Source organism: Filicampus tigris, chromosome 13 (genome assembly GCF_054856515.1).
Source record: "Filicampus tigris isolate MCC_2025a chromosome 13, RoL_Ftig_1.0, whole genome shotgun sequence".
NCBI classification, from domain to species: Eukaryota; Metazoa; Chordata; class Actinopteri; order Syngnathiformes; family Syngnathidae; genus Filicampus; species Filicampus tigris.
The window spans coordinates 8,390,509-8,415,000 of NC_141229.1; the positions used below are offsets into that span (position 1 = coordinate 8,390,509).

Consider the following 24,492-nt stretch of genomic DNA (forward strand, 5'->3'; position numbering starts at 1 on the left):
AACAAAGAGAATTAGATGTGTATTTCACCAAACACATATTTTTGTCTTGAAAACCTCAGATGGATTAATGCTAACACACAATGCAAAACAATGAAAATGGGTTAATGAAACCAGCGTCAACATTGCGGTGTAAGCATCACCCTTTAAGCAATGGACATTTGAACACACAAACAGCAACACATGTACGGATTACAGGTATGTGATTTATCCTCTGCGAAAACAACTAATAGTACTATCACTTACCGCGCTATTGTAATCTCTGTCTTCGTGTAGAAATCAATGTATATATTATACTGGTCCTTGTTGGCCACAAGCACTCACTAGGAGTTGCACAAATTAAAGCATTAAGTCATGATACTCAAATTGTTTTAATTTTTGAGGGGCGTTTTATCGGGGCATGCAACAGATTAATGGCAAGTGTACCTAATGTTATGTCGAGAACTAAATACAACCGTTTTGTATTTCAAAGGAGGACGCTCCCAGAGGCGACACACCCGTCAGAGAGCTTTCTCTTTTGGAATGGAGGCACTGGCAACATCGAGCACTTCCAACCCATGCCGTTGATCACTCCCTGCGCTGCCGGCATTTCATTAAGGTGATGCAGCTCGTCGACAGCATGCGGGAGGAAAACGAGGTGAGATGTTATGTAAAATAGTCCTTCAAACAATGAGACATTAGATCTCTTGACTGCTTTATAAATCAATCATGTGACATTGAAGCATCAACAATGATATTTTGTCTCTTATAAAATAAGCTTGCACAAGATGGGGGTGGGAGTGGGGGTGCAGTAGTATTTTTTTTTTCTTCTTCTTTTTCTTTTTATTATAAAACACTGACTTTCTTGAAAGGGGTCAGCTGCATTTAATCTGAACGTACGGCTTTAATTTGGGTTAAAGAACTACAGTCATTCTTTTGACCTAGGAGGCAAATTCTTGACGTGACAAACAAGTTCAGTGGTTTTTCTACGTCATGATTCAACCAACAATGATACATTTAGATCATCTGTTTATATTCTTGTTTTTTTGCACTCAAGCAAACAACTGCTTCTCTTTTTGGACAATTAGTTGCTTTGCTCTCCCAGATTTTTTTTTTTTTTTTTAACTCTTTTTCCACATCTTTACTGCCAAAAACACAGCATGGGTAATCAGAGCTACTAAAAACTTATCATAAGATTCACTGTTATTGTTTTAAATAACACAACTCCCAACAGGCTTGAATGTGGTTTGTTTTACATGCTCACAACATATATTAGCCTGGTCTTGTCATTCTACATCGACGGGGTAATTTAATCACATGGCTGCTTTGCTACTCACCAACTGATGTTTGTGTAAGCACCCTGAGTATCTCCAGTTGTTGTTCAGAAGATTGGGCCATCGATAAGACTGCTGTATCGGTCTAAATCCCCGAAATTGGGTCAGAGATTATGGTAAAACCCACCTTTTGTTTTCCTGCGGTGAGTCCTGGCTAAACAAGGGATTGAAGCAAGGTAGCCCACCTGTCAAAACAAAACAGGGAGGAGTGTCTGGTGTACTGGCTCACATTAATTTAGGGAATTACTTGAATGGAGAAACTATGAAGGTACACAGTCGTGAATTGTTCAGTTTTGGGGAGAGGTTTTGGGAATAGTTATGTAACTGTAAACAAATCGGGTATATTTGCAACAATGTTAGAGGTGTTGCTTTTAAATAGAAGTTTGTTCGGATTGTGATATTTGGATCGCTCGTTGATCTTCCACTATGAGTTGGTAGAACGTGTTATGAACTGTTTACCACAGCCATTTGCCTGCCTTAGAACTGTGCCTGTGCCTTGATCTGGAAAATCGAGTTCTCACTCTTTCAGGTGTGCGAGATCACTGCTTTAAAGTGGAAGTCAAACATATTTTTTTCAACAATATGTTCTACGCAAGCCCACTACTTGAAAAATAACATTCTGATAAATTTTGCGTTTGTGGAATAAGAGTTAATCTAGCCGTTTAAAAACATCTCTGGGGGTGGCCATTTTGTCATTTCTGCCGACTGAAAAACAATCGCGGCTGATCTGTTTTCTGAAGCTGAGCCGTCGTGATTGGTCGTTACCTGAGCCCTGAGCAGTGGCTAAAAAGGAGTGGATTTAGCTGCTTAACTCATATTCCGCAAACGCAATATTAATCAGAATGTTGTGTTTCAACTAGTGGGCCTGGGAACATATTCTTGAAAAAAAAAATGTTTGGGTTGATTTCCTCTTTAAAGAAAGACTGCAGCAGGTGTCATTGTTACCTGCTAGGAGCAAGAAATTAAGGCTCCACAATCAGATCTGAATCTCGTAGAACCTGGGAAGTGCTCGAGGGAAAGAGTTTCTTACTACGGATATGCAGCCAGAAAATTCGAACAAACTTTCTGATGCTATCAAGACGGACATTTATAATGAAAATGCCCAGCTTCTTGCTGAAGTTTTACAAAAACCAAATTATGAAGCCAGCTGCAAAGGAAATCAAATAATGAACAAGCAAGTGCAGCTAATAAAGTCAAGTCAAGTGCAACGTATTTATATAGCCCTTAATAACAGAAACGTCTCAAAGGGCTTCAACATCCCCACTGTTTACAAATATTAACGACATCCCCTTATCTTAACCCTCTGGAGGGCAACGAAAAACGACCAAAACGTGGTTTTAAAGTTTGAATAAGTGCCGTTGTCTACCCTGGACTGCTCGCCAGTCAATCACAGAGCACATATTGGTGAACAACCATTCACATTAACCGCTCTGGATAATTTAGTACTCAGTGAACCAATAACACTTGAGAGAACCCACGGCACAAAAACCATTATGAGGCAGATTTGCTAGCCACAGGCTCCATTGTGCTAACCTAGCCTAAAAACAACAAAACTATTTTTTCTTTCTGTTTTAGGTTCAAAATCAAAGAAAACACCAAATTAGGACATACAGTACATGCTTATTGTTGGACGGCGATATGTGCCTTTTTTAAAACCTCATATACAGAGGCTCCTCAATTTATGACGTTATCAACACTGTGTGTATGTATATATATTGTTTTTCATGGAAAACACATCTTGCAGGTTTGTCTACGTTTTTTTTTTTTTTTACACAAAAAAAGCAGTTTCCAGAATATTTGTCTAAATATGGTTTGTATTTAACTGTGATTATTAGGAAGCATTCATTTAAGCACCTAAAGGCTCACAATTATAATTCTTTCCATGTTTGCGCAATACACATATTTGTGTACCATTGTGCACATCTTATCCCCTGCAAGGATAACTTTAGCTGTGGCTTACTTCCATAGCTGGAATTTGTTGAGGCCTTCTGACCTATTGCTCCAAAAACACCGGTGCGTGTACAAATTGCTCCAACTTTCTTATTTTCCTCCTTTAAATCCCGCTGACACACTTTGCTCCCTCCCTCTCCGAAAGCCTCCGGAGGTTGTTTTTCCAGTCATTTGAAGACATTTTCTGTCTAGCCGGGCCAAGAAGCAAAGCGCACGCTGTGTTTTCCGTAGCTCACTGTCACGCTGCTCTTTGTGATGAGGAGACACAGGCCATAAAGACAGACGGGCCTCCTCGCCTGTGATTACGCAATCCTCCGAAGCGTTACATAAAGCCAGGAAGCTGGATCTGGGTCAGGCTGTGATGACCTAGATGGGGACGAGAAGGGCAGGAGACAGTCAAACAGATTTCAAATTACTAAACTGTTTTGAGAGAATGACGGGAGAAAAGGGTAGTTAGATTTTTTTGTAATTAGCACTTAATTATATTGTATAAGAACATAAAAATGTCCAAAAACATATTTACATGATCATGAATGGCGCTAATTGAGTACTTGACGCAGGTTTACATACATACACTCATGCACAAAATTGTTGGTACCCCTTTGTTAATGGAAAAAAAATAAAATAATAATAACAGTAATAATACAAATTTAATGAAAATTAATCAAGGAAAACCAGACATTGCTTTTGTTCAACAGAATTATTCCAAAAAAGAAACAAGAAACAGGCCTGGACAAAAATATGCTACCCTTAAGTTAATATTTGGTTGCATATTTTGTTGTGGTTATTGCAATCAAATGATTTTGTAACTGAAAGTGACTTCTGCACCTCTCTGCAGATATTTTGGCCCACACTTCATGGGTGCTTTCTCCAGACGGCATGTTTCAGCTCCTTCCACAGATAGATGTTCAATAGGATCTGGATCAGGGCTCATTGAAGGCCACCTCAGAATAGTCCCAACGCTTTGCCCGTTTCCATTCTTAGGCGTTATTAGCGGTGTGTTGTAGGTCATTATCCTGTTGCAAGACCCTTGACCTGCGACCGAGACCAACCTTTCTGAGACTGGGTAGCATATTTCTCTGTAGAATACTTTGAGATTTCATTGTCCCTGCACAAATTCAAGACACCTTTGTGCCAGATGCAACACAGCAGCCTCAGAACATAACCGATCCCATTCCAATGTTCACATGGGCAGTGTTCTTTTCTTGGTGCCTCATTTTTGCATCTGTGTGAGCACAGGACATTCTCCCAGAAGCTTTGTGGCATGTCAGCATGCAGTTTGTCTTTTTTTTTTTTTTTTTAAGGATTTCTTTTCAACAGTGGTGTCCTCCTTGGTTGTCTCCCATGAAGTCCAGTTTGGCTTAAACAATGACAGTTGGTGCGTTTGGACAGTTTGACCTTAGAATTCACCTTAAATTTCTTTGGAGGTTGTACTATGCTCTTTTGTTACCATTCATGTTATCCATCTCTTCAATTTGTCATCAATTTCCGTCCTGCGGCCACATCCAGGGAGGTTCACGACATTCCCGTGCATCTTACATTTCTGAATGATATGTGCGATTGCAGTCACAGGAACATCAAGCCGCTTGGAGATTTTCACAGGTTAATTTTCATTAATTGTAATTGTTTAGATTGATAAGTTTATAAATAAATAAATACATTTATTGTTGCTATTACTGTTGTAGTAATAGCAACAATAAATGTAGTCTACAGGCACCATTTTTCACAAACTAGTTGTTTTTCTGTAACTTTTTTCGTTAAACATACTTCAGCCCCGTTTCTCTAAAGGAGCAAGAAAGAACACCACACTGATATGTTTTGTTATGTTCACTGACAATTCAGACTTCATATCCACGTCGCTGTGTGTTCAAGTGCTAATTGTTAGCCTCAAGCGGTTCCACGACCAAATTTGAAATCGGAAATAGATTTGTTCACCTGTGGCCCTGGTGTTTGTTTTCATAAAGCACCCGCTCACTTTTACAACATACCAGCACACAAAAATTGCCTCCAACAATGCATTTAGATCACAAGTTGTAGCGTCAAACAGTGCGAGCCGAGGTAAAGGTGTGGTAAGTCCAATGTGGTATGCTGTGGTTAGTGTAATAATGCCGCACATACTTTCAACAGTTACACAAGCATCAGAAACCGAATTTTGTTTTGTGTTTATCTGCATACAAAAGTGGCAGAACGGGCGGAGTTTCAAACTTGGACTTGTTAGTTACGGCAAGATGTTGAACTTGCTGGAGGATGGGCATTACAAAAGCTGTACAATGACTGCTCATAATTTCTAAATTACCTCCTTATTATGTCCTAATGGTGGAAACTCCAAGGTACAATTAATTTGTCTGCCACAATGTTCGGTTAAACAGCTTTCATGTTACATATGCAGTATCATCATCTAATGGCTGTTTTTACGACCGTGCGTTTCTAATAACCATATACTATTAGCGTACACATGTGATTAATGAGTTGTAATTCAAGAGTCGAATCCAAAATTCATCAACTAAAATGGCTCAGAGTCCAAACATACACATCTGACGCATTGGGTGAGATCATTAGACTCTGCAATACGCATTACAAAATGGGTATTGGCTGCACAAAATGGCAAGCTCTTTTTCACCGCAGCTTCATGCCTACCTGGTACATGTATAAAATACCTATTGGGCTCAATAAAAGTATTAATTATTGACGTTAAATTGTAACGATAATGAAAACAGAGTTTGGGGCCCCCCAAAATATGTGGATTTTGAAGCCAAAGATTATTCATGGATCCTTTAAAAGTCTTTAATCAAATGTTCCCAAATGTAGGTCTTGATTACCCATACAATCACTGAAAACACTTTTCATGTTTAACTCAAAGTACAAGAAACATATTGTTGCAAAATGTTTTGAAGAAATATATAGATAATTTTCGAGCCCATATAGACCACTCGCCTAATGGTCACATTTAGTAAAAGTGAGCTGTTAAATTTGATTTGACGTTTCATAAAACGTCAAGTTTAAATTAGGCCTTTTAATCTGAAAATACTCATTTCCTAACCCGCCACCTGAAGGTGATCAAAACAATGATTGAATTGTTAGATTAATATGAAATTCAATGTCTCTTATTATGCATAGTTGGAGTTTGCAGTGGTGTAACAGCACTTCCTCACATTGGGAGCTGTTTTGGTTACGCTTCTAATCATTGAGGATATCAACCCATACAGGAAGTAAGGCACTGTTGACTTTCATCGGCCAATATTTGCTTTTAGAACTGACAACACTACAACACTAATTACTGCACCTGATAATGCTCCTATCTTTTGACCATGATGGGTCCCCCCCCCCTACCCCTTTCCAATCTCACCTTTGATTTTGCTCAGTCGTCACGACGGGCAGCTTCCTGCCACAGTTTACTGGTTCATTGGCACCCTGCTGCCCTTGGGGAGGGTGCCACTCCCGACAGATTAATTCCAGGTCGTATGCTTTGCAAGCGTGACAGATATTTGGCAATAACTCTATGTATTCGCTCTCAGAGTTAGGAAGTCTAATTTACAACAAGACGGAAATGGCGGCCTTGTGTGAAGGAACACTTTCTAATTATTTCAGTCTGACATTGTGTGTGGCTTCGTCTACTTCCTAGCTACAGTCGATAGCTACGTAAATAACGCATGTACCGATAAAGCGGGTGGATTGTCAGCATGGCGAAAAAGTCCAGAGGTTGACTGCATCCACGTGTGCTTCTCCGCAGGAGGACTGTGCTTATGAGCAGGAGCTAGCGTCTTATCTCAACAAAGCTGACGGCCATCAAAAAAAGATGAAGACAAAGGCCTGCTCCAAAACTATCGAGCAATCAGTGGCTGGTTTGGAACTACAAAGAAGGAAGGACGAAGCAAAGAATGCACGAGGATTAGTTGATAAATTGAATCCTCAGGTCCATCCTCAGGTCCATCCCTCCGTTGCACCGCAATTAAACAATGAGGTGCCTGTGCTTATCAATGAAGAGGTCCCAAAATTAGATTCCCCCGATGCTGAGGAGGTGCTAATCAATAGAGACAGTGAAGAAGACGTTGAACTTCAGGCCATGTTCTATCTCCCCAAATGGGATTCCTGTCCTCCCACTCCCGGCATCCCGGGAAGAGACGAGAACCTCAAATCCATCTTGGCCAACGTGGCTGAGCTCCTGTCCCGATCGCCGCCGCCACGGGCGGATTTAGACGTGTTAACAGTTGACTCGATGCACCCCCCTCTCCCTGATCCTCCTCAGCCGTTCCACATCAGCTTTACCTTGGATGTCGATGAAGACGATGAAGTCGTGGCGATCCGTTCAGATAATGACTGTCCTGAGGACGTGTTAGAAGTGCCTCCAGAAGACGAGGAGGAATTCCATCAGCAACAGCAGTCCGTCAGTAGTCCAACCTGGGATGAGGTCTTTGAGGCTGACGGCGCAAATGAAGCTCGTGAAGCTAAAAACCACAAGCGGAGTGTTGCTGCGAGAAAGGAGGATTCGAAACCAAATGCGCAGTCTGCAGCGGAAGCCCAACTGATGGACGACAGCATGGACCTGTTTGGCGACGATGAAGCCTTGCTGCAGATGACCATCCCGGATGTCTGCACCCCCGAAGGCAGTGTCACACCGCGGACTTCCCCCGGTGTGGAGGACATCACTAGCAGAACCGGGCACACTTTGGATACAACAACACCTAATAGTGCAACGTCGTCAAAGCAAACTGGGAGATGCTCTCCTACAGTGTCCAAAAGTGCAGAGTTGTTTGACAACTTGGACTTTGCTGTCAACTTCGACCTTGGATATTCCCTGGAGGACTCAGAGGAGGAGGAGGAGGAAGAGGCCACCTTTCCGCGGCCTCCGTCTTCCAAGCGGGAGGCCTCACCGCGTCCTTCCATTCACTCGTCCACACCTCACAGCTTTCACAGGCCCGCTGCACCTTCATACCGCACCCTGTCCAAGTTCTCCACACCTCAGATGCTCCCGGGGCAGAAGACCACTCATCTGGCGTCGCCGTTGACGTCCAAGGCGGGCCCGCTGCCGTCTCCGGCAGCGTTACCGCATTCCGCCGGTCCTCGCACCGTTCGCCGCTCTCTCAGTACTCTGAAACGAAGGCGACCAGAAAATGGGCCAAAGTCCGCAGTGGAAACGCCGGACGAGTGCGCCATTGTGTCCGATTCTGACGATCAAGGTTTGTTGATTTAGACTTAGAAGTTACTCGTGTTTCCTGGTATAGTTGCCTGGGGGTGCGTATTGACTCGACTACCGTGACGACCAGGCGTTGATTAAGGGTAAGAAAACGGGGGTATTTTCTCATGTAGTGGGCGGGGTTATTTACTCAACTGCAGAGAATTCCAGGTGTCACTTAAGGTTAATACGACTAGGATAAGGCTTAAAAGTAATCGTATTTTGTGATGTAGTGGCCGCAGGCCTTTAATCAACTGCGGACAGGACCATGCGTCACTTGTAAGGCCTTTATGAGGGCTAGGTGTATATTTGTATTTTTAGTATGTATCGGACTTTATCCCGGGTGTCCGTAAAGTCTCTTCACAATTTAACAAAACATCAGCAGTATACTTTACACAGATCTGATCGGCTGGATCGGATTGGCATAAAAAAAAGAAGGATGGTTCTCATTTTTAATATCACAAAAACCTGGCATTTTAGCAGGGCTGTGTGTACCTTTTTACATCCACTGTAAACTGCACTTATATATGATGCGTCGGTCGAGTTTGAAAGCTTGTGTTGTATCGCCGCACAAATGTTCCTTTTCTTACATTTTCTTTTATAGCGCAGCGCACCATTGACAGCGATGATGACGTTGTTGTCCATAAGAGAAGACATGTCAACAAGGTCAATCCTTTGTCGTCTCCAGAGGCAGCGGTCAGAACGCGCGCACGCACGCACGCACATGCACGCGCGCACACAATACTTCATTCAATCAACAGTAAATGTTTTTGTACAAATGAGCGGCAAAGAAGCAGAGAAATGAGTGACCTGTTCAGGCTGTCATGAGGAACATCCAGTTGTCATGGCAACCAGCATGTTGTAAGAATCAGTCATTAGACTGATTTTTTTTTTTCTCCCAAACAATAGCAGAGCGCTAAAGTCATTCTGGCAAAGCAAGTACTCTTGATAGCTTTTTGCGTACATGTACTAAATGTGTTTTTTATCTTCTAGCCAAACACCCTCTCTGATGCAGACTCGCCTTTCGTGAGGAGGAAACGTGTGACTGCATTAAACACGGTGAAATAATCGTCATTAGTCATGTCATGATGTCAATGCATTCACACGTTCACACATCAGCTGACCCCTATATCGCCGCGTCTCCAGTCTGAAGACACAGAAGCCGGCGATGACGATGATGATGATGATGATTTCCAGACCGAGCGTGCGCTCGCATGCAGAAAAGCGATACAGCCAATCCACCAGATCAACACCAAGGTGTTGAAACCCGTCAAATGTCACCTTTTCCTTCTTAAATGCCACGTTTATAATTAACACCGCTGTCACCCTTGGCATTTCCACCCCATTGTTTGTGTTTCTCACCAAGCGCAACAAATGTCGAAAGGGGCGTGAGTTCCTGGACGAGGAGGCGGAGCTGTCGGAGGGCGCGGTGGTTTCGTCCGACGAGGACGACGCAGAAGAGCAGAACCGTTCTCTCGATGGTTTTGTGGTGGACAATGCACATCTATCTCAGGGATTGAACGGTAGATTGCCATGGTTACTGACAAAAGTATTAGGATACCTGGCCATTGTAGTTCAGGTTCACATCTTTCAACAAAAGCCCAAACACAAATAAATACCGTACCCCAAATTCAGGACAGCTCGCTCTCAGACCCAAATATTTATCACTAAATATTTACTTGTTTCATTTTACACTTTATGGGTGGGCAGACATTTAGAGAGGCAGGCATTTGCATACATTGGGAAGTCGATTTTACGCAATGCAGTGTCCCCTTTAAATTTGTTTTCCTCATCTGCCATTCTAGTTCATCCCAATGTGTTTGTCAAACCCCGTTCAAACTCACTGATTAATTAAGAGGCTTGTCTTAATACTTTTGTATCCACTCTGATGCTCCCGTCTCTTCTTTTCCATCAGACTCTGAGATGCACGGGATATACTTGAAGTCTGTGAAAAGCCCAGCTGTCCCTGGAAGGTTTAAAATGTCCCGCAAAAACCTTCACAACACGGATATCTTCTCCCAGGTACTCCAGCATGCTCACCTGCATTATCTAATGACATCTAATCGAAGAGCTGTGTCAACAGTTCTGCCTTTACAAAGATAAGAATGCTCAGTTTGTATTAGCACATGAGGGGGAGGGAGGGATGTATTATTACCATGTCTGATATTAATGTAAGGATCGACCCTTACTCATGTTTCAGAGCAAACAAAGAGTGTGCATTTTTTTATGTTTACACTACTAATTTGGGGATGAAAGCATCTGCTATTAAATAACGTGATGTCATAGTTTACCTAAGACATGAAAAAAAATCATTCTGTTCTACACATTCACTGTCTTAAGATTGCTCCTTGACCCTTAAAGTGGAAATCAACCCAAACATATTTTTTTCAAGAATATGTCCCCAGCAGGCCCACTAGTTGAAACACAGCATTCTGATTAATAGCGCGTTTGTGCAATATGAGTTAAGCAGCAAAATCCACCCGTTTTTAGCCATCTCAGGGGGCGGCCATTTTGTCATTTCAGTCGACTGAAAATTACATAACTACCCAGGGCTCAGGGAACGACCAATCACAGCTCGCCTGTTTTCTAAAGCTGAGCCGTGATTTGTCGTTACCTGAGCCCTGGGTAGTTGTAATGTCATTTTCAGTCGACTGAAATGACAAAATGGCCGCCCCCTGAGATGGCTAAAAACGAGTGGATTAACTCTTATTCCACAAACGTAATATTTATCAGAATGCCTTGTTTCAATTAGTGGACTTGCATAGAAGATATTCTTGAAAAACATATGTTTGGGTTGATTTCCGCTTTAAGAGACCAATGGGTGCTTGTTTGTGTGGAAACCTGTGCAAATGTGGTGGAAACGCCGACATTTCACGGGGCTGTTTCAAGCTCGCTCGTGGACGCTGTTACAATTCTCCCAATTTAAAAAAAAAAAGTATAGTTTGCCTTGATTTTAACACACACTGGTAACCCTTTTCACAGACATGATCAAATTTAACCCAGAACAGCCTCAGTGTCCACAAACCTAGCATAGTGACTGCACAGACATTTCACCGTAGTGTATTTTGGGTCACTATTGGAAAAGTTTTTAAATTACATGGCGAAAGAATGACATTTAGCATATTTCAATTGCTGTCATATGTCAACACGGGTCAAATTTGACCTATGTGCAAGGATTAAAAATACCGAACACACGATTGGCCTCCACTTTGGTGTGCAGGTGCCCGAGCAGGACGAAACCTACAAAGAGGATAGTTTTGTGTTGGGAAGCCAAGAGGAAGTGGAGGAAGAGGAAGAGGAGAGCTCAGAGGAAGCCGTGGAGCTGATGCCGGAGGACTCGTACGTGGATGGGAGGAGGCAATATGCCACGCGACGCCGTGTCTTCTTGCACAAAGCCAGAGAGAAATCAGCCTCTTTGGCGAGGGTGGCCGGATGTCGGGCGGAACCGCGGCGCAAGTGCGGCCGTGTTCTTCGCTTGGTAGATTCAAGCGAGGAGGAGGAAGGGGCAAATGTTTCGGAACCCCCGAAGCCTGTCAAGATTCTGCCGCAACAGAGCTCCTCCTCTTCCCCTTCTGCGACCATCACATCCGAGGGGTCATTGCTCAGTAGGGGACAGCGGGAAGAAGAACAACAACAACAAGAGAGGTAACATCTGTAGAAATGTGGGAACGTGGTTGGGTGGTCGATGGGGGTTTTGTTGCTGACAAATATTCCCGACCGGCTGATTTAAAGAAAAGAAAAAAAAAAAAAAAGTAAAAATTAACTACAAAATTAACAAATCATGTAATGCATACTTCCTCCTGCAGGAGTCGCCAGAGGATAGAAAATAAACATGCCCTTTCCGACCAGCTGGACTTAACATCTAAGTCACCTGACGCATCCAAAAAGCAGGTTCAGGTACAACAACCCCCACCGTGAAACAAAACAACATCCAATTGCTGTGTTTTTTCAAGTCTATAAGTCACATTTACTTTCATAGTTTGGGTGGTGCTGTGACTTAAACTCGGGAGCAACTTGCATATAATAAAACTGGAGCTCGGACTAGCACCCAAATTCCCCTTTCCCTAATCGTGTTGACGGCAGCGAACGATTTCCGGTTGCATTCGAAACTTTGGCTTATAACTACCGAAATGTTTTTCCTTTTAGTTTAAAATGGCTTACCCTAATTAGAATCCCACGTCACATTGTGGCCAAAGGTAGAATCCTGTTCGGTTATTGCACCTTTTATTGCTGTAAATAGTAAATTCTTGTTGTGGCAGCAAACTAACAACATATATCACACATTAGTTACCATGACTACTTATTTTTCTTCTACTACTTTCTTTGATCGCCACCTTCTCAAGCATGTGGCCTCCGCCACTACAAATATTTGCTATTACAGCATGAAAAGGTGCAGTAACCGGCCAGGATTCTACCTCTGGGACGCGGCATTCAAATTTAAGGTAAGCCATTTTAAACGAAAAAGAAAAACTTTTCTATAGCTTCATCGCAGAAGTTTTGTCCATCCAGAACTCGTTTGCTTTTGTCAACACGATTAGGGAACAGAGATTTTGGGTGCGAGTTCGAGCTCTACTGTTCTTGGTCTCAGTTTTGTAAAATACATTTCTCCAAAAAGTGTGATTTATACTCCGGAATGAGTTATACAGTAATCCGAAAAATATGTTAGTTCAAATTTTGAAACCATTTTCTCATATATATATATATACTTTTAATGTACTGTAAGGGCAATGTTTTAAATACCGTTATATAATTGTAAAAGAAGTTGACCGCTGTTAATAGTAAAACAAACAATACATTTTTAATTTGTTTTTAAAGTAATTGTCATCTTGGCTAGATTGTTCTTGCTCTATATTGTCATTACACAGGTCATAAGTACAAGGCAATAAAATGCAGATTGCATCTAACCAGACGTGCATAATATGCAGTACATACAGTGTGGTATCCTTATATAAATTTGTCAACCTGAGTGTATATTTCTACATGTTCATGTACAGGTTATAAACAAGCTTTGCGTATCGTCGCTGTCATGTGAAAAACACTTATTTCCATTTTTAAAAATTTTCTTATTTTCACCTGAAAGGTGTTTCGCATTAACGTGAAAATTAAAATTGTTTCCAAAATTGGACACGAGTGTTTTTCAAAGGACAGCGACGGTATGATAGCTACACACTATGATAACTACCCACAAATATATTCTGTATTTTTTAGCCTGTCCTCCATTATTTGCTGAAGAACGTTTTTTGTGCTCAGGCCTTTAGAAATATCGGTACTGCTTTGGCGCCATCTTTGTGCTCTTGTAAGTTAAAGCACTTCATTTGAATAATAGTAGTCCTTTGCTACCATCGTGTGGCATCTTTAGACAAATACAGAAAAGTACGGTACCTTTTTCGGGGTGAGATCAATTACTCATGGATTTTCGCTATTTGTGGCAGGGCTCAATCAGCATTTCATGTGTTTTTTTTTCACCACCCAGGAGCCTCCATCCATTATGCCAGATCCTGTCGGAGCAGGTCCATCCACAGAGAGTCCGGTGTGCATCCTGGCGGACGGTCGCTGCCTCGGCAGCGGCGTGGAACTTGTGACCAGCTTACGCCAGCATCATGGCGCCACCGTCCACGTGTGCTCGCTGGACGGCAGCTACTTCGTCGTCAGCGCCCGCATGGCCGTGGAGAGGCATGCCCAGTTGGATCTGGCATCCCTGCAGAACCGCAAGCGGCTGGCCGAGAAAGTGGGAAGCGTGCAGGAGAGCTTTGAGCGCGTTTGTTTGATTGTGGAGAAGGACAGAACCAGGCCAGGTCAGCCTCATGAGTGTATTTTTTTATTTTTCACACCACTCATTTTTAAAAAATCTACTAACAATGTGATGTAATATTTTACCCAAGACATTAAAAACAGAAATCCTTCATATGCTGTTTTTACACTTTGCCTATGTCGAGATGCTCCATGACCCTTCAAAGACCAACCGGCGCATGCAAAACGTGTAACATGTAACAGACAATATTTGTGTGGCCTAGGCGAGGCGTCCCGTCCCTTCCAGCGCACGCGCTGCTATGACAGTACCCTGTCAGCGCTGGTGCGGACCGGCGTGCGGCTGCTGTGGAGCGACGGCCCCCAACAGAGCGCCGCCTTGTTGATGGAGCTGGCGCGACTGGAACGGCGCAAGGGGCATGCCGTTGCCCCGCCCTCCTCGGAGCTGAGCGGGCAGCAAGACCTTCAGTTCTACTTGAGCTTGCCCGCCGTCAACTATGTCCACGCTCTCAACATGAGCCGCCGCTTCGGATCCGTCGCCCAGCTCGTCAACAGGTAAACTCACATTAGATTATTCAAACAAATCAAATTGTTGTCCGGTGTGCATTGTGCAAATAGACAATTTGAAGGGTTAAATTGATGATTTGTCGGCAAAATGAGCCACTGAGACTCCATTTCTGCCATTTCGCAGCAGAATGATTTAAAGCGGAAGTCAAGTCAAAATTGTTCTGCGCAATATGTTCTAAATGCCCCCACTCGTCTAAGCAAACATGGTATTCTGATTAATATTATGTTTATGGGATATGAATGAAGGAGAAAAATCCACCCACTTTTATTCATATCAGGGGGCTGCCATTTTGTCATGTCTCCCTGCTGTCGACTGAAATTGACTTCACAGTGCCTAAGGGCTCAGCTTGTCTTTTTTACAAAAAATGTAGTTTTCCTCAGATTTTGGCAATTTGCTAAGTGCTGTGGAATCTCGACGTAACAGACTCGGTCGGAACCAACGGACCGTGGATTCACCGAACTGAAAATAGCGTCCAGTCCACTCAAAACGCCCCTTTGGACTTGGATCATATTGGGTATTCATAATGCTTGCAGTTTTATCCGCAACTGCTCATCTTCCATTCCATAAAAGATGACAAATGCCATCCACTTACATTAAAAAGCACAACTTACTTTCAGTCTTCCATTCATCTGTGAACCTCACTTTCTGGGATGCTTTTGCAAGAGTTGAAACCTGGTTTCATGGGCATGTCCATCTTTTATTTGGGAAGTTGGCACAGCGTTATAATGATAAACTCAGGAAAAGTGCATCAAAGGACTGCCCCTATATGTCAAAATTGGAACTAAACCTTTAGTTACACTCATCAGAAATACATTGTCATCTTCCCCAAATATTGTCTTTTTTTTCCCCAATTTTTGTTGTAGTTGTTGTTTGAACACATGACAAATTGAACCAATTCCTGATGATATTTTCCTAATTTCATTTCAGGGGTAGAATTAAATTATCTGTTCACCTAAGGATGTAGCCGATTTTAGCAGAGGTGGCCAGCATCCTGAGATGTTTCAGGCAAATAAATATTTTTTGTCAGTTATTTTAAGAGAGTGACGAATCTCTCTTCATGGCTATACAGCGCTTACAAACAACAAAAATGTAGTTAGCCCACTCTAATTGTCAGTGTCTCAACTGTCCTGCGGTTGTGTGTGCAGCTCAGTGGAAAGCTTGGAGCGCGGAGGTGGCATGAGCAGAGCAAGGGCAGAGGAGATCTACCGCTTCCTGCGCTACAACAGCGACTCCTTCCTCATGGACAAAGCAGGAAAGTCCCGTGAGATGGTAACACATACTCTCAGGATCTAAGCAGGATCTAAGTGCTTCTATTTTTTGGCATTTTGCTACAGCTGCTTCCTTTACTCATGAACTGATCCGTTTTTTGCACCTCGAGCTTCATCAGGCAATAAGCTCAAAATATTTGCACAACAAACTGAAGAACATTACTTGGATTAGTAGAGTAACATGCACACTATTTATTTTATGGAACATTTTTTTTAAAACGTTGGAAGCAGCGTGTGGCACTAAAATGTGAATATTTGTCCCAAAAAAATGATTATGTTTTCGGATATTAGAATGTAAATTTCAATCAATGTCAAAATAAAAAAATGTTTTTTTTATGCAACTGTATGAATTGTAAACTTTTTTAGACATCTAGTACTATATAATGTGCCATTTATTGGTTTATATCAATATGTATTATTATTGTATTATATTTGTGTTTTAAATAGACCTCTGAGACCATCACAGTGCAGGTGCATTTACATTGAGATTTATTACACACAGGTGGACTCTATTTATCATCATTATTCAGAAATCCCCTGTGAACTTCTAGAGTGAGTTGGCTGCACTGACACTTAAAGGAGCAGAATCATATCGCTTGCCCCCCCAAAAAAAGTTTCAAATATTGTATGAATTGCGTACCACTTCATGATTGTGTCCCACTTATGTTTATAATGTTATAATGTAATGTTGATTCTTCACACAAAAAAATCCATAAAAAAAAATAAAATCACCCCACAGCATACAAATATTTACTGCAATTACAACTTTATCATTGTTATAGCTTAGCTACGTGTTTCAACTTGCTCACAAATTTGGTCACAGAAAGAATTAAACACGTTTCAACGCACCACTGTATGTACATGTATATATGCCGCACATAATCTCATGACAGTCATGAACCACCTCAAACAAAATCCATTCAACAGGAACATTTGCCTTTTTATTGGCAATCAATGAAACACATTACAGCATTTCAGCACAAACGACATTGTAACAGAATTTGGATTCAAAATGGGCATAAATAATCTAATGAGAGAAGAGTAGCAAACTAAGTCACACTTTCACAAAGATGTGCTTAATTTAACACAGGCACCCATCTTTGATACATGCTTTGCAATCCTTTGGGTCTGACCAGAAAATATCTATTCATTTTTTGACGCTAAAAAAAAAAAAAAAATCCACCCGTTACACATTCTCTGCATCGGACATTTGGTTTTAAATTTACACTGTAGTGGGACGGTGATAGTCAGATGGAACCTCCAAAAACAAAACTTAGCTCCTTCAGCATTTTTGTTGCCTTTTCTCATGATTTTTTTTTCCTTTTCTTTAATGGACACTACCATAGAAAGGGTACCGGTGGTGGAAAAAGTGTGAAAACCACATAAAACAAAATGGGCTTGACTGCGATAAGAAAGTCAGCTTGCTCAGTACAATGACTGATAGAATTATCTTACGTAAATACACTTTTGATACGGTATTCCAGCAATACCAACAAACGCCACTTAGAGACAGTATCACTCTAACATACCTTTATTTTATTTATTTTTTTCAAACGGTTGTTTGAGTCTGAAGCCGATTCACTAATTTCATCGGAATTCAAACAGGAGCAGACTGTGTTTTAGCCTTTGGAGGTTGAAATGGAGGGATTCGAAAAAGACACCAAAAAATAACATGGCCGTAAACTCGCAACACAAATGTAATATTTACATGTATGTACAGTAAGTGTGAAAGGTTTCCATATTAGTAACCATAAGAGGTGGGAGTCTCGTCCTAACCTTCAGGTTTTTCCAGTAACTAGCAGAAATCAAGCAAGTCGTAAACCAAGTCATATTGTTTAATCAGATACATTTTTTGGTTCAAATTGAACTGGAATTAAAAAAGTCCTCCTCATCATGCTGAACAGTTGGACATGCGTTTAAAGCTTAATAAGAATGTCGAATCTCCCCGCTGCTGAGCGATATTTGAAACGAAAGACTCCCCGTGGTATGGAAGCCTCACCGCGGCAGAACTAAATGACTCTACTTTTAGGACCCTGAAACTGTCACAAAGCCTCCGGCAACGGGAAATGGAAGCCTCACCGCACAAATAGACGATTACATAGACAGAAAAAATGGGCTTCCGGCTACGCTTAGTCCGTTTATTTGATTTAAGTTTCCCGTCTTTCGCTTATCGCCTACAAAATAGGTGTCCGTCTTAGGCGGATAGACTGGCTGGTCTCTCACATAGGCGCAAAGCCAAACTCTGGTAAAATGAACCTTTGGCCTGACGTCTTGAGTCTTTCACAAAACCTAAAATTGGGAACTTGGGTTTGACTCGAGTCACCCACCTCTAGTAACCATCAGGAAAAATTAACCAAAGTGTAGTGTGGACTGTGGAGCCGGACGAAAACAAGCAAATAGTTTGATGACACAAAACGAGTCTTCAGATTTAACAGCACGGGTGGCGAACAAAGCAGCCTTTTAACATGTCACTGTGCGTTACAGTAACTCCTGTAACCACGCTGACTAATGTTCTTTAATAAGCATAAAAAATGAAGTATACAAAAACAGACTACTTTGTGTACAAGTGCAATTTTATCTGACTAACTGATCATTCTTAAATATTACACCTGTCTGATTTGTAGCTACAATCACTTTTCTGCGTAGCGCAGCTGAGCTCAGATGCTGCTGGCCTGGGCCTGCGGCTGCAGCGGCTGCATGGGCGCCGCCTGCGGCTCGGGGCCCGTCAGGACGCACTCGTCGTCCTTACGCATGTACAGCAGGAAGAGAGTCACGGTGGCGAAGGTGGTGGCGTTGACCGGGAAGGCGCGAAGCAGCGTGGAGGTGAGGCCGCGCGTGAACACCCTCCAGCCCTCCTTGCGCACGCTCTGCCGCACGCAGTCGGCGATGCCGTCGTAGCGGCGCACGCCGCCCACGCCGTCCGCCTGCAGTCGCGACTTGATGACGTCCACGGGGTAGGTGGAGATCCAGGAGGCGATGCCGGACATGCCGCCGGCGAACAGCAGCTTGGGGATCAGGTAGGGATCCTCCGGCTCGCAGCCCAGGTGGCGCGTCAGCACGTCGTACGCCAGGAAGTAGACGCCGAAGCCCGGAGTCTCGCGCAGGAGCGTGGTCACCATGCCGCGGTTAATGCCCCGGATGCCCTCCTTGTTGTAGATCCTCAGCAGGCAGTCCAGAGAGTTCTTGTACAGCTTCCTCTTGGACTTCTTCTCCCCCGTGCCTTGCATCTGCATACGGGTTTTGGCCAGCTCCATGGGGCAGCAGATGACGCACTGGATGGCGCCCGCCGAGGCACCCGCCAGGAACTGGTTGAGTGGCGTGTCGCGGCCCAGCTTGCGCATGGCGTTGCCCTGCACGCCGAACACGATGGCGTTGATGAAGGTGAGGCCCATCATCGGAGAGCCCAGGCCTTTGTACAGACCCAACGTCTGCGGAACAACGACAGCCGGTTGGCATTCAAGGTAGTCTACTTTTTTTAGGAATAAAACATCTGCCTTGTTATGATGAACATGATGGGCCTGCTATGCATGCTTTGAGGAGGTGTGAAAAGCTTAAGAACCATTGCATTCAACCAGGGGTCCCCAAACTATTTCCTGTGAGGGCCACATAACTTTTACCTTCTCTGATGGGGGTCCGGGGTCAGTTTGATACAGAATAAGTGTGACCATCGCAGGGGTGCCTAAACGTAAACATTTATTGTTTTTCAGAAAGCCACACATAACCAATTATCAGACTGCAAAAAAAATAAAAATAAAATAAAATAAAAATAATGCATCTCTAGCCGAACCAAATGTGAAGGCGGGCCATAATCTGGGGACTAATGCATTAGCAATTAAACCGATTTGTTTTCGCGACTATCTCGCCAATTTTAGTGAGCGCTCTACATTTTACCGTTTCAAACAAGAATGAGGACTTTCAACTCACCATTTTATTACCAATAATACACATTTTTCTGTTAAAAAAATGCAATAAAATGATTTGACATTCTAATGACAAATAAATCGCACTGTAGCTGTACGATTTTTTTCACTACGTTAAAGTGAGTCATCTTGACTGATAGACAAGCTTTGCATTTGGGGGAGGAGCTAAGATGAGCCTGCACTGCATGTGCCTGTGTAGTACTTTTTTCAAAATCAAATCATCTGAAGGGCAAGTTAAGGGCAATGATCGGGTCAATATTCCTCTTACGTAGTGAGCAATTACTATATTAACCATTACACCAAGAAAACATGACATTAATCATGACCACTGCTGTTCACTGAGAGCTGGTCTACTGCATGTATGTTTTTAAATCTCCATAGTTGATAATGTATGTGAGCTGAGCCGACTCCACGTGGAGCTTTGAACATAGCATGACATCCAAAACTTAAATTTAGCCCTCTGAGAAGTGAGATTCCAGTGGTGTCGGGAGAAGAGACACTTCTGCCCCTTTTTAACCTCAATGACCCCTCACACTGGATGCCTCCAACGTGCTAACTGACGTGGCTCGTAACATTGTAACCGGACTCCTTAAATCTGTAGCGCGGACGGACTAGAAGGCAAAGTCAAGTGCTGGAATGAAATTTCTTGCGTCAAGCTTACCGACTCCTGGCGCACGATGGACTGGAAGCAGTGAAATGTGCCACGGTAGAGAGGCTTGTCCGCATTTTGAACCTGAAGCCGCACCTGAGGACCAACAGGCTTGTGTTAGCATCATGATCATGATGTCACAATGTAAAAAAAACAGTGCTAAAGGGAAAACAAGCAGGCAAACAGGGTAAAAAAACAAAAACTATGCATACGTGCAAAATGAGGATTTTGTGTGTGCATGTGTCTGTGTGTGTGTGTGTGTGTGTGTGTGTGTTTTTTAACAAGTTGTGTACAGCTCAAGACAGGACAAAGAGCAGGGGTGTCCAAACTGCGGCCCGGGAGGTATTAGTGGCCTGGCGTTCATTTTTAAAGGCCCGCAGCAAATACCAAAAATCTAATTTCCTGGGTTGCAGCGATCAAATATTTAGAAATCAAGTATCCTACAATTATCCAATCGATTAATCGTATAAAAACTGATTCTGCATTCAACTAAAAAAAAAAAAAAAAAAAAAACGAGCATGTGAGGTGCATGTATTGCTTTTGTCAACTTGGAGTCACTATCCTCACGTTCTACTGTAGTATCAATGAGTGAGACCTAAGGCTATTAAAAGGGGTCCCTAGCCTGGTGAGTGACGTGGGTGTCACTGAATGACAGTGTACAGTTGGCTGGCTGTTAACTTGCTAACCCATTAGCCGGTACGCGTGTTAAGTGACTCAGCATCAGTTGTCGCCACCAGCAGCTTGTGTATGATTGTGTTCATTACGTGTTTGATTTCTTACCGTGTACAATAAAGCAATTGAAAGCGCACCGCCGGCAGGTTTTATAGAGATGATCTAGTGGAATTTGAGTTAAGCGGCAAAATCCACCCGTTTTGTCACTGAAAATGACATCACAGTTGCTCAGGTAAGAACCAATCACAGATCACCTGTTTTCTGAAGCTGAGTCATGATTGGTTGTTACCTGAGCCTCTGAGCAACTGTGATGTCATATTCAGTTGACAGCAAGTGACAAAATGGCCGCCCCCTGAGATGGACAAAAACGGGTGGCTTTTTACAACTTAACTCATATTCCACAAACACATTATTAATCAGAATGCCGTGTTTAGACTAGTGGGGCTGCAGAGAACGTATTGTAGACAATGTTTTGGGGCACTACTGGTGAATAAAGATAATTCAGTTTCAGAAGCCCGAATTGTTTAAATCCATTTGTAAACATATCACATGAATGATCCTCAAGTAAACGCTGCTCTAAAGGTTGTCAGTTCACTACAGTTCTTATTTTGGTTATGTAGGCCAGCTCCTGAAAGAAGCTAAACTTGTTGCCTTATCACTTTTAACAGAAAGCTGTAATGTTCGTAGCACTAGCCGTTTTCAAAAGAACTATAAGATACCGTTACAAATACAATACATTGCTTAATGGCTGGGTTTCAGCGCATGTAATGAATTCAAATTTAAGTCAAATTGAGCCTTGCATCCTTCCATTTATCCGTGTGCGACCCTCAGAGGAAAAAGTTTGGACACCCCTGACATAGAGGGAGAGAAAGAAAGACCTGGACTTTACTTACTAGGTCCCAATTCCGTCGAGAGGTTGTTTATTTCTCTCTCTCATCTACAACACAGTGACACTGTTGCTGTTAAAGACAGCCCCCGCCCTCCTCCTCCTCCTCCTCCTCCAGCACTCCCCCCCCAAGCATACATATTCATAGCAAAGTAAACAAGAGCCAAACACCAAGAACGCAGATGCTGCCGTCCACCCACAAACATGAACGCAAATATGTCTTTCTGCGTCCTGAAGCTGCCCTTAGACTGACTTTACTTTCTTTCCCTGAATGTACTCAAAATGCTGTCACAGAAACACACAACCGGTAAAATATGCAAGGTGAACTTGAATTTGGACTTTTTGAAAGGCAAGGAACTCCTGCATATCTGCAGTTCAGCATTTGTGCACTAATTCGTGGATTTTTGAAGGCAAACCTATCTCTCATTATTCATCTCGCACCTAGTTGCAGATTTTTGGGGAAGCTATCCTCTGCAAAACTATTGCCATGTCTAATAAAATATTGCTTTGGCGCTTTCTTTTGGCAACGTGGCATTGCAGAAAAATGGAAAGTCTGAGTTCTCTTGGAAAAGTGCACTGGAACGCCACGCAATCTGCGATGTCCAAGTAGCAAATTGGAAGTAAAGTAAAACACATTTTTTTAAAAACCTACTCGACTTCACTTAGTTGCTTCATTCTGATATTACTTGACAACGGCCACTCCCATGGAGACATATTAATCTATTCATATTTATTATTATATTAACGTAGTTATTTAACATAGCTTCACATATTACTTTTAGGTTGACTTTCAGCAAGGATGCATCTTAAGAAGGCAATTTACATTGCGTGTCATTTTTCCTCCTCTAATTTTGAAAGAGGCAGGTTTGCTGGAAATCAAAATGTGTTTTGAGGAACAAAGCTTCTTCATTGATTGGCAATTCCAAACCTTATTGGGTGGCATAAATTTCCTTCCCCAAATTTTCCTCACTTGCCGCAGGGCTCGATCCATATCATGTAACACTGCATAACCCAATCTGATGTCCCACCACAGCATCGAATGGATAGTCCTTTTTATTCAAAGCTGCATAACTGCTGCTTCCTTGCCAGATAGATGAGTAAGTGAAAATGATTTCACTTGTGTCTGAATTTCTGTGAGAATTAAAACTCACTCTTAACTTTTTGAAAGAATAGTTGATACAGGGCTCCAAAAAGTCGCAAAATAGGGCAACCAAATCACAAAATTGGCAACACTGACCTTGACTTTTGTAAACTAGCTCCTCTCTGTTTGCAGCAATGTTATTCGGCCCGCCGCACACCAACCGACACGGCCGAACTGGACAATAGCAAACAACTTATAGTCAGTGATTCAACCCAGCGACCCTCGCGCAGACCAACTCGCAGCAACGGAACAAATGCGACTGGACGTACCACAAGTACTGTAATGTTTTTTTTTTTTTTTAAACTGAGCTACAAAATAACATGGCATAATTTTCAAGAAACAACTATATTATAATAATAAAAAGAGAGGCAATTGGTGAGAAATGAAGCAGACAGTGTGGCCCCATTCACTGACTTGCACTCTTGCATTTGGGCGACTCGAATGAATGACTCCATGACATTTTCGATTGGCTTTTACATGTTGTGATTCCGGTCATCCGCGATTCAAAATTCCAGCAAAATTAGTTGCAGACGGTCAGCCACTCATGACAACTACTTGCAGAAAAGTGTCCCCCCCCGCGTTCGGCCGAATCCGTTGCCGAGGGTCTTGGGGCGCTTTTCGGTTCCAGGTTCCAGAAAGGTGGCCCCGCTCTATCTCGGCTTCGCTTCGCCTGGCCTGGGCTCCGTTGCTTCTCCATTATAACAGGCACCAAATCAATCAGGGCAGAATCAACTCAACTGTGCGAGCCTCTATTGTAGACTTGCAATGTGCAGTGTTCTGTCACAAGATTCCACAAGTAGGCCAATCTCGGCCACTTGTTTTGTGGTGTTTCAAAAATGAATCGCAGTTGCACTATGTGGCAATGTCACAAATTATAGACCTTCAAATGGACAGACGCTTTCACACAGAGAAAAACTCCATTCCCGGGTTTAAACCAGCAAGACGGCTGTCTGCCGCCAAGACATAAAAATACACTATATACATTAGAAAATGTTGTATTTCACAGTAATACTTAACCATATTTACAATTTCATATGTACCAATGGATGAAATATTGAATCTTGTAAAAATGTTAGCAAGCGGCGCGCACTTCGCAAGAAAATTGTTTGCCCGAGTTTCATTATTTCACCCGTTCATATTTTGTAAATATGGTTAGGTACTGTTGCAAAACACAAATGTGTATTGTTTATACAGTATTTTTATGTGC

At 42.6% G+C, this 24,492-nt stretch overlaps 2 protein-coding genes and 1 long non-coding RNA gene across 10 annotated transcripts in view; 1 reads left to right on the forward strand and 2 right to left on the reverse strand.

Annotated features, from left to right (window-relative positions):
• Positions 1-17,369, forward strand: part of fancm (FA complementation group M) — a 56,476-nt gene extending 39,107 nt beyond the window's left edge. For 6 of the 7 annotated variants that reach the window (XM_086048899.1, XM_086048896.1, XM_086048897.1 and 3 more), the window contains 12 exons: positions 470-634; positions 6,991-8,437; positions 9,038-9,129; positions 9,427-9,492; positions 9,580-9,690; positions 9,800-9,956; positions 10,349-10,455; positions 11,654-12,078; positions 12,240-12,330; positions 13,907-14,228; positions 14,448-14,736; positions 15,895-17,369. In XM_086048899.1, the coding sequence (XP_085905025.1) occupies positions 470-634; positions 6,991-8,437; positions 9,038-9,129; positions 9,427-9,492; positions 9,580-9,690; positions 9,800-9,956; positions 10,349-10,455; positions 11,654-12,078; positions 12,240-12,330; positions 13,907-14,228; positions 14,448-14,736; positions 15,895-16,042 (3,420 nt within the window). In that variant the 3' untranslated portion in view covers positions 16,043-17,369. The remainder of the gene's footprint in view (positions 1-469; positions 635-6,990; positions 8,438-9,037; positions 9,130-9,426; positions 9,493-9,579; positions 9,691-9,799; positions 9,957-10,348; positions 10,456-11,653; positions 12,079-12,239; positions 12,331-13,906; positions 14,229-14,447; positions 14,737-15,894) is intronic. The other variant, XM_086048894.1, reaches the window with a different exon arrangement.
• On the reverse strand, positions 7-8,516 carry LOC147137438 (uncharacterized). Of its 2 annotated transcripts, none has more exons than XR_015089248.1 (3): positions 6,917-8,516; positions 3,271-3,626; positions 7-1,495 (listed from the first exon to the last, which is right to left on the reverse strand). It is a non-coding gene; the product is annotated as an uncharacterized LOC147137438 (long non-coding RNA). The 2 variants fall into 2 exon arrangements; XR_015089247.1 differs by having other exon boundaries at positions 6,607-8,516.
• Positions 16,933-24,492, reverse strand: part of slc25a29l (solute carrier family 25 member 29-like) — a 10,268-nt gene continuing 2,708 nt past the window's right edge. Inside the window, exons 3-4 of the mRNA XM_086048911.1 lie at positions 20,599-20,682; positions 16,933-19,445 (exon numbers count right to left, since the gene is read on the reverse strand). Coding sequence (XP_085905037.1) covers positions 18,675-19,445; positions 20,599-20,682 — 855 coding nt within the window. The 3' untranslated portion in view covers positions 16,933-18,674. The remainder of the gene's footprint in view (positions 19,446-20,598; positions 20,683-24,492) is intronic.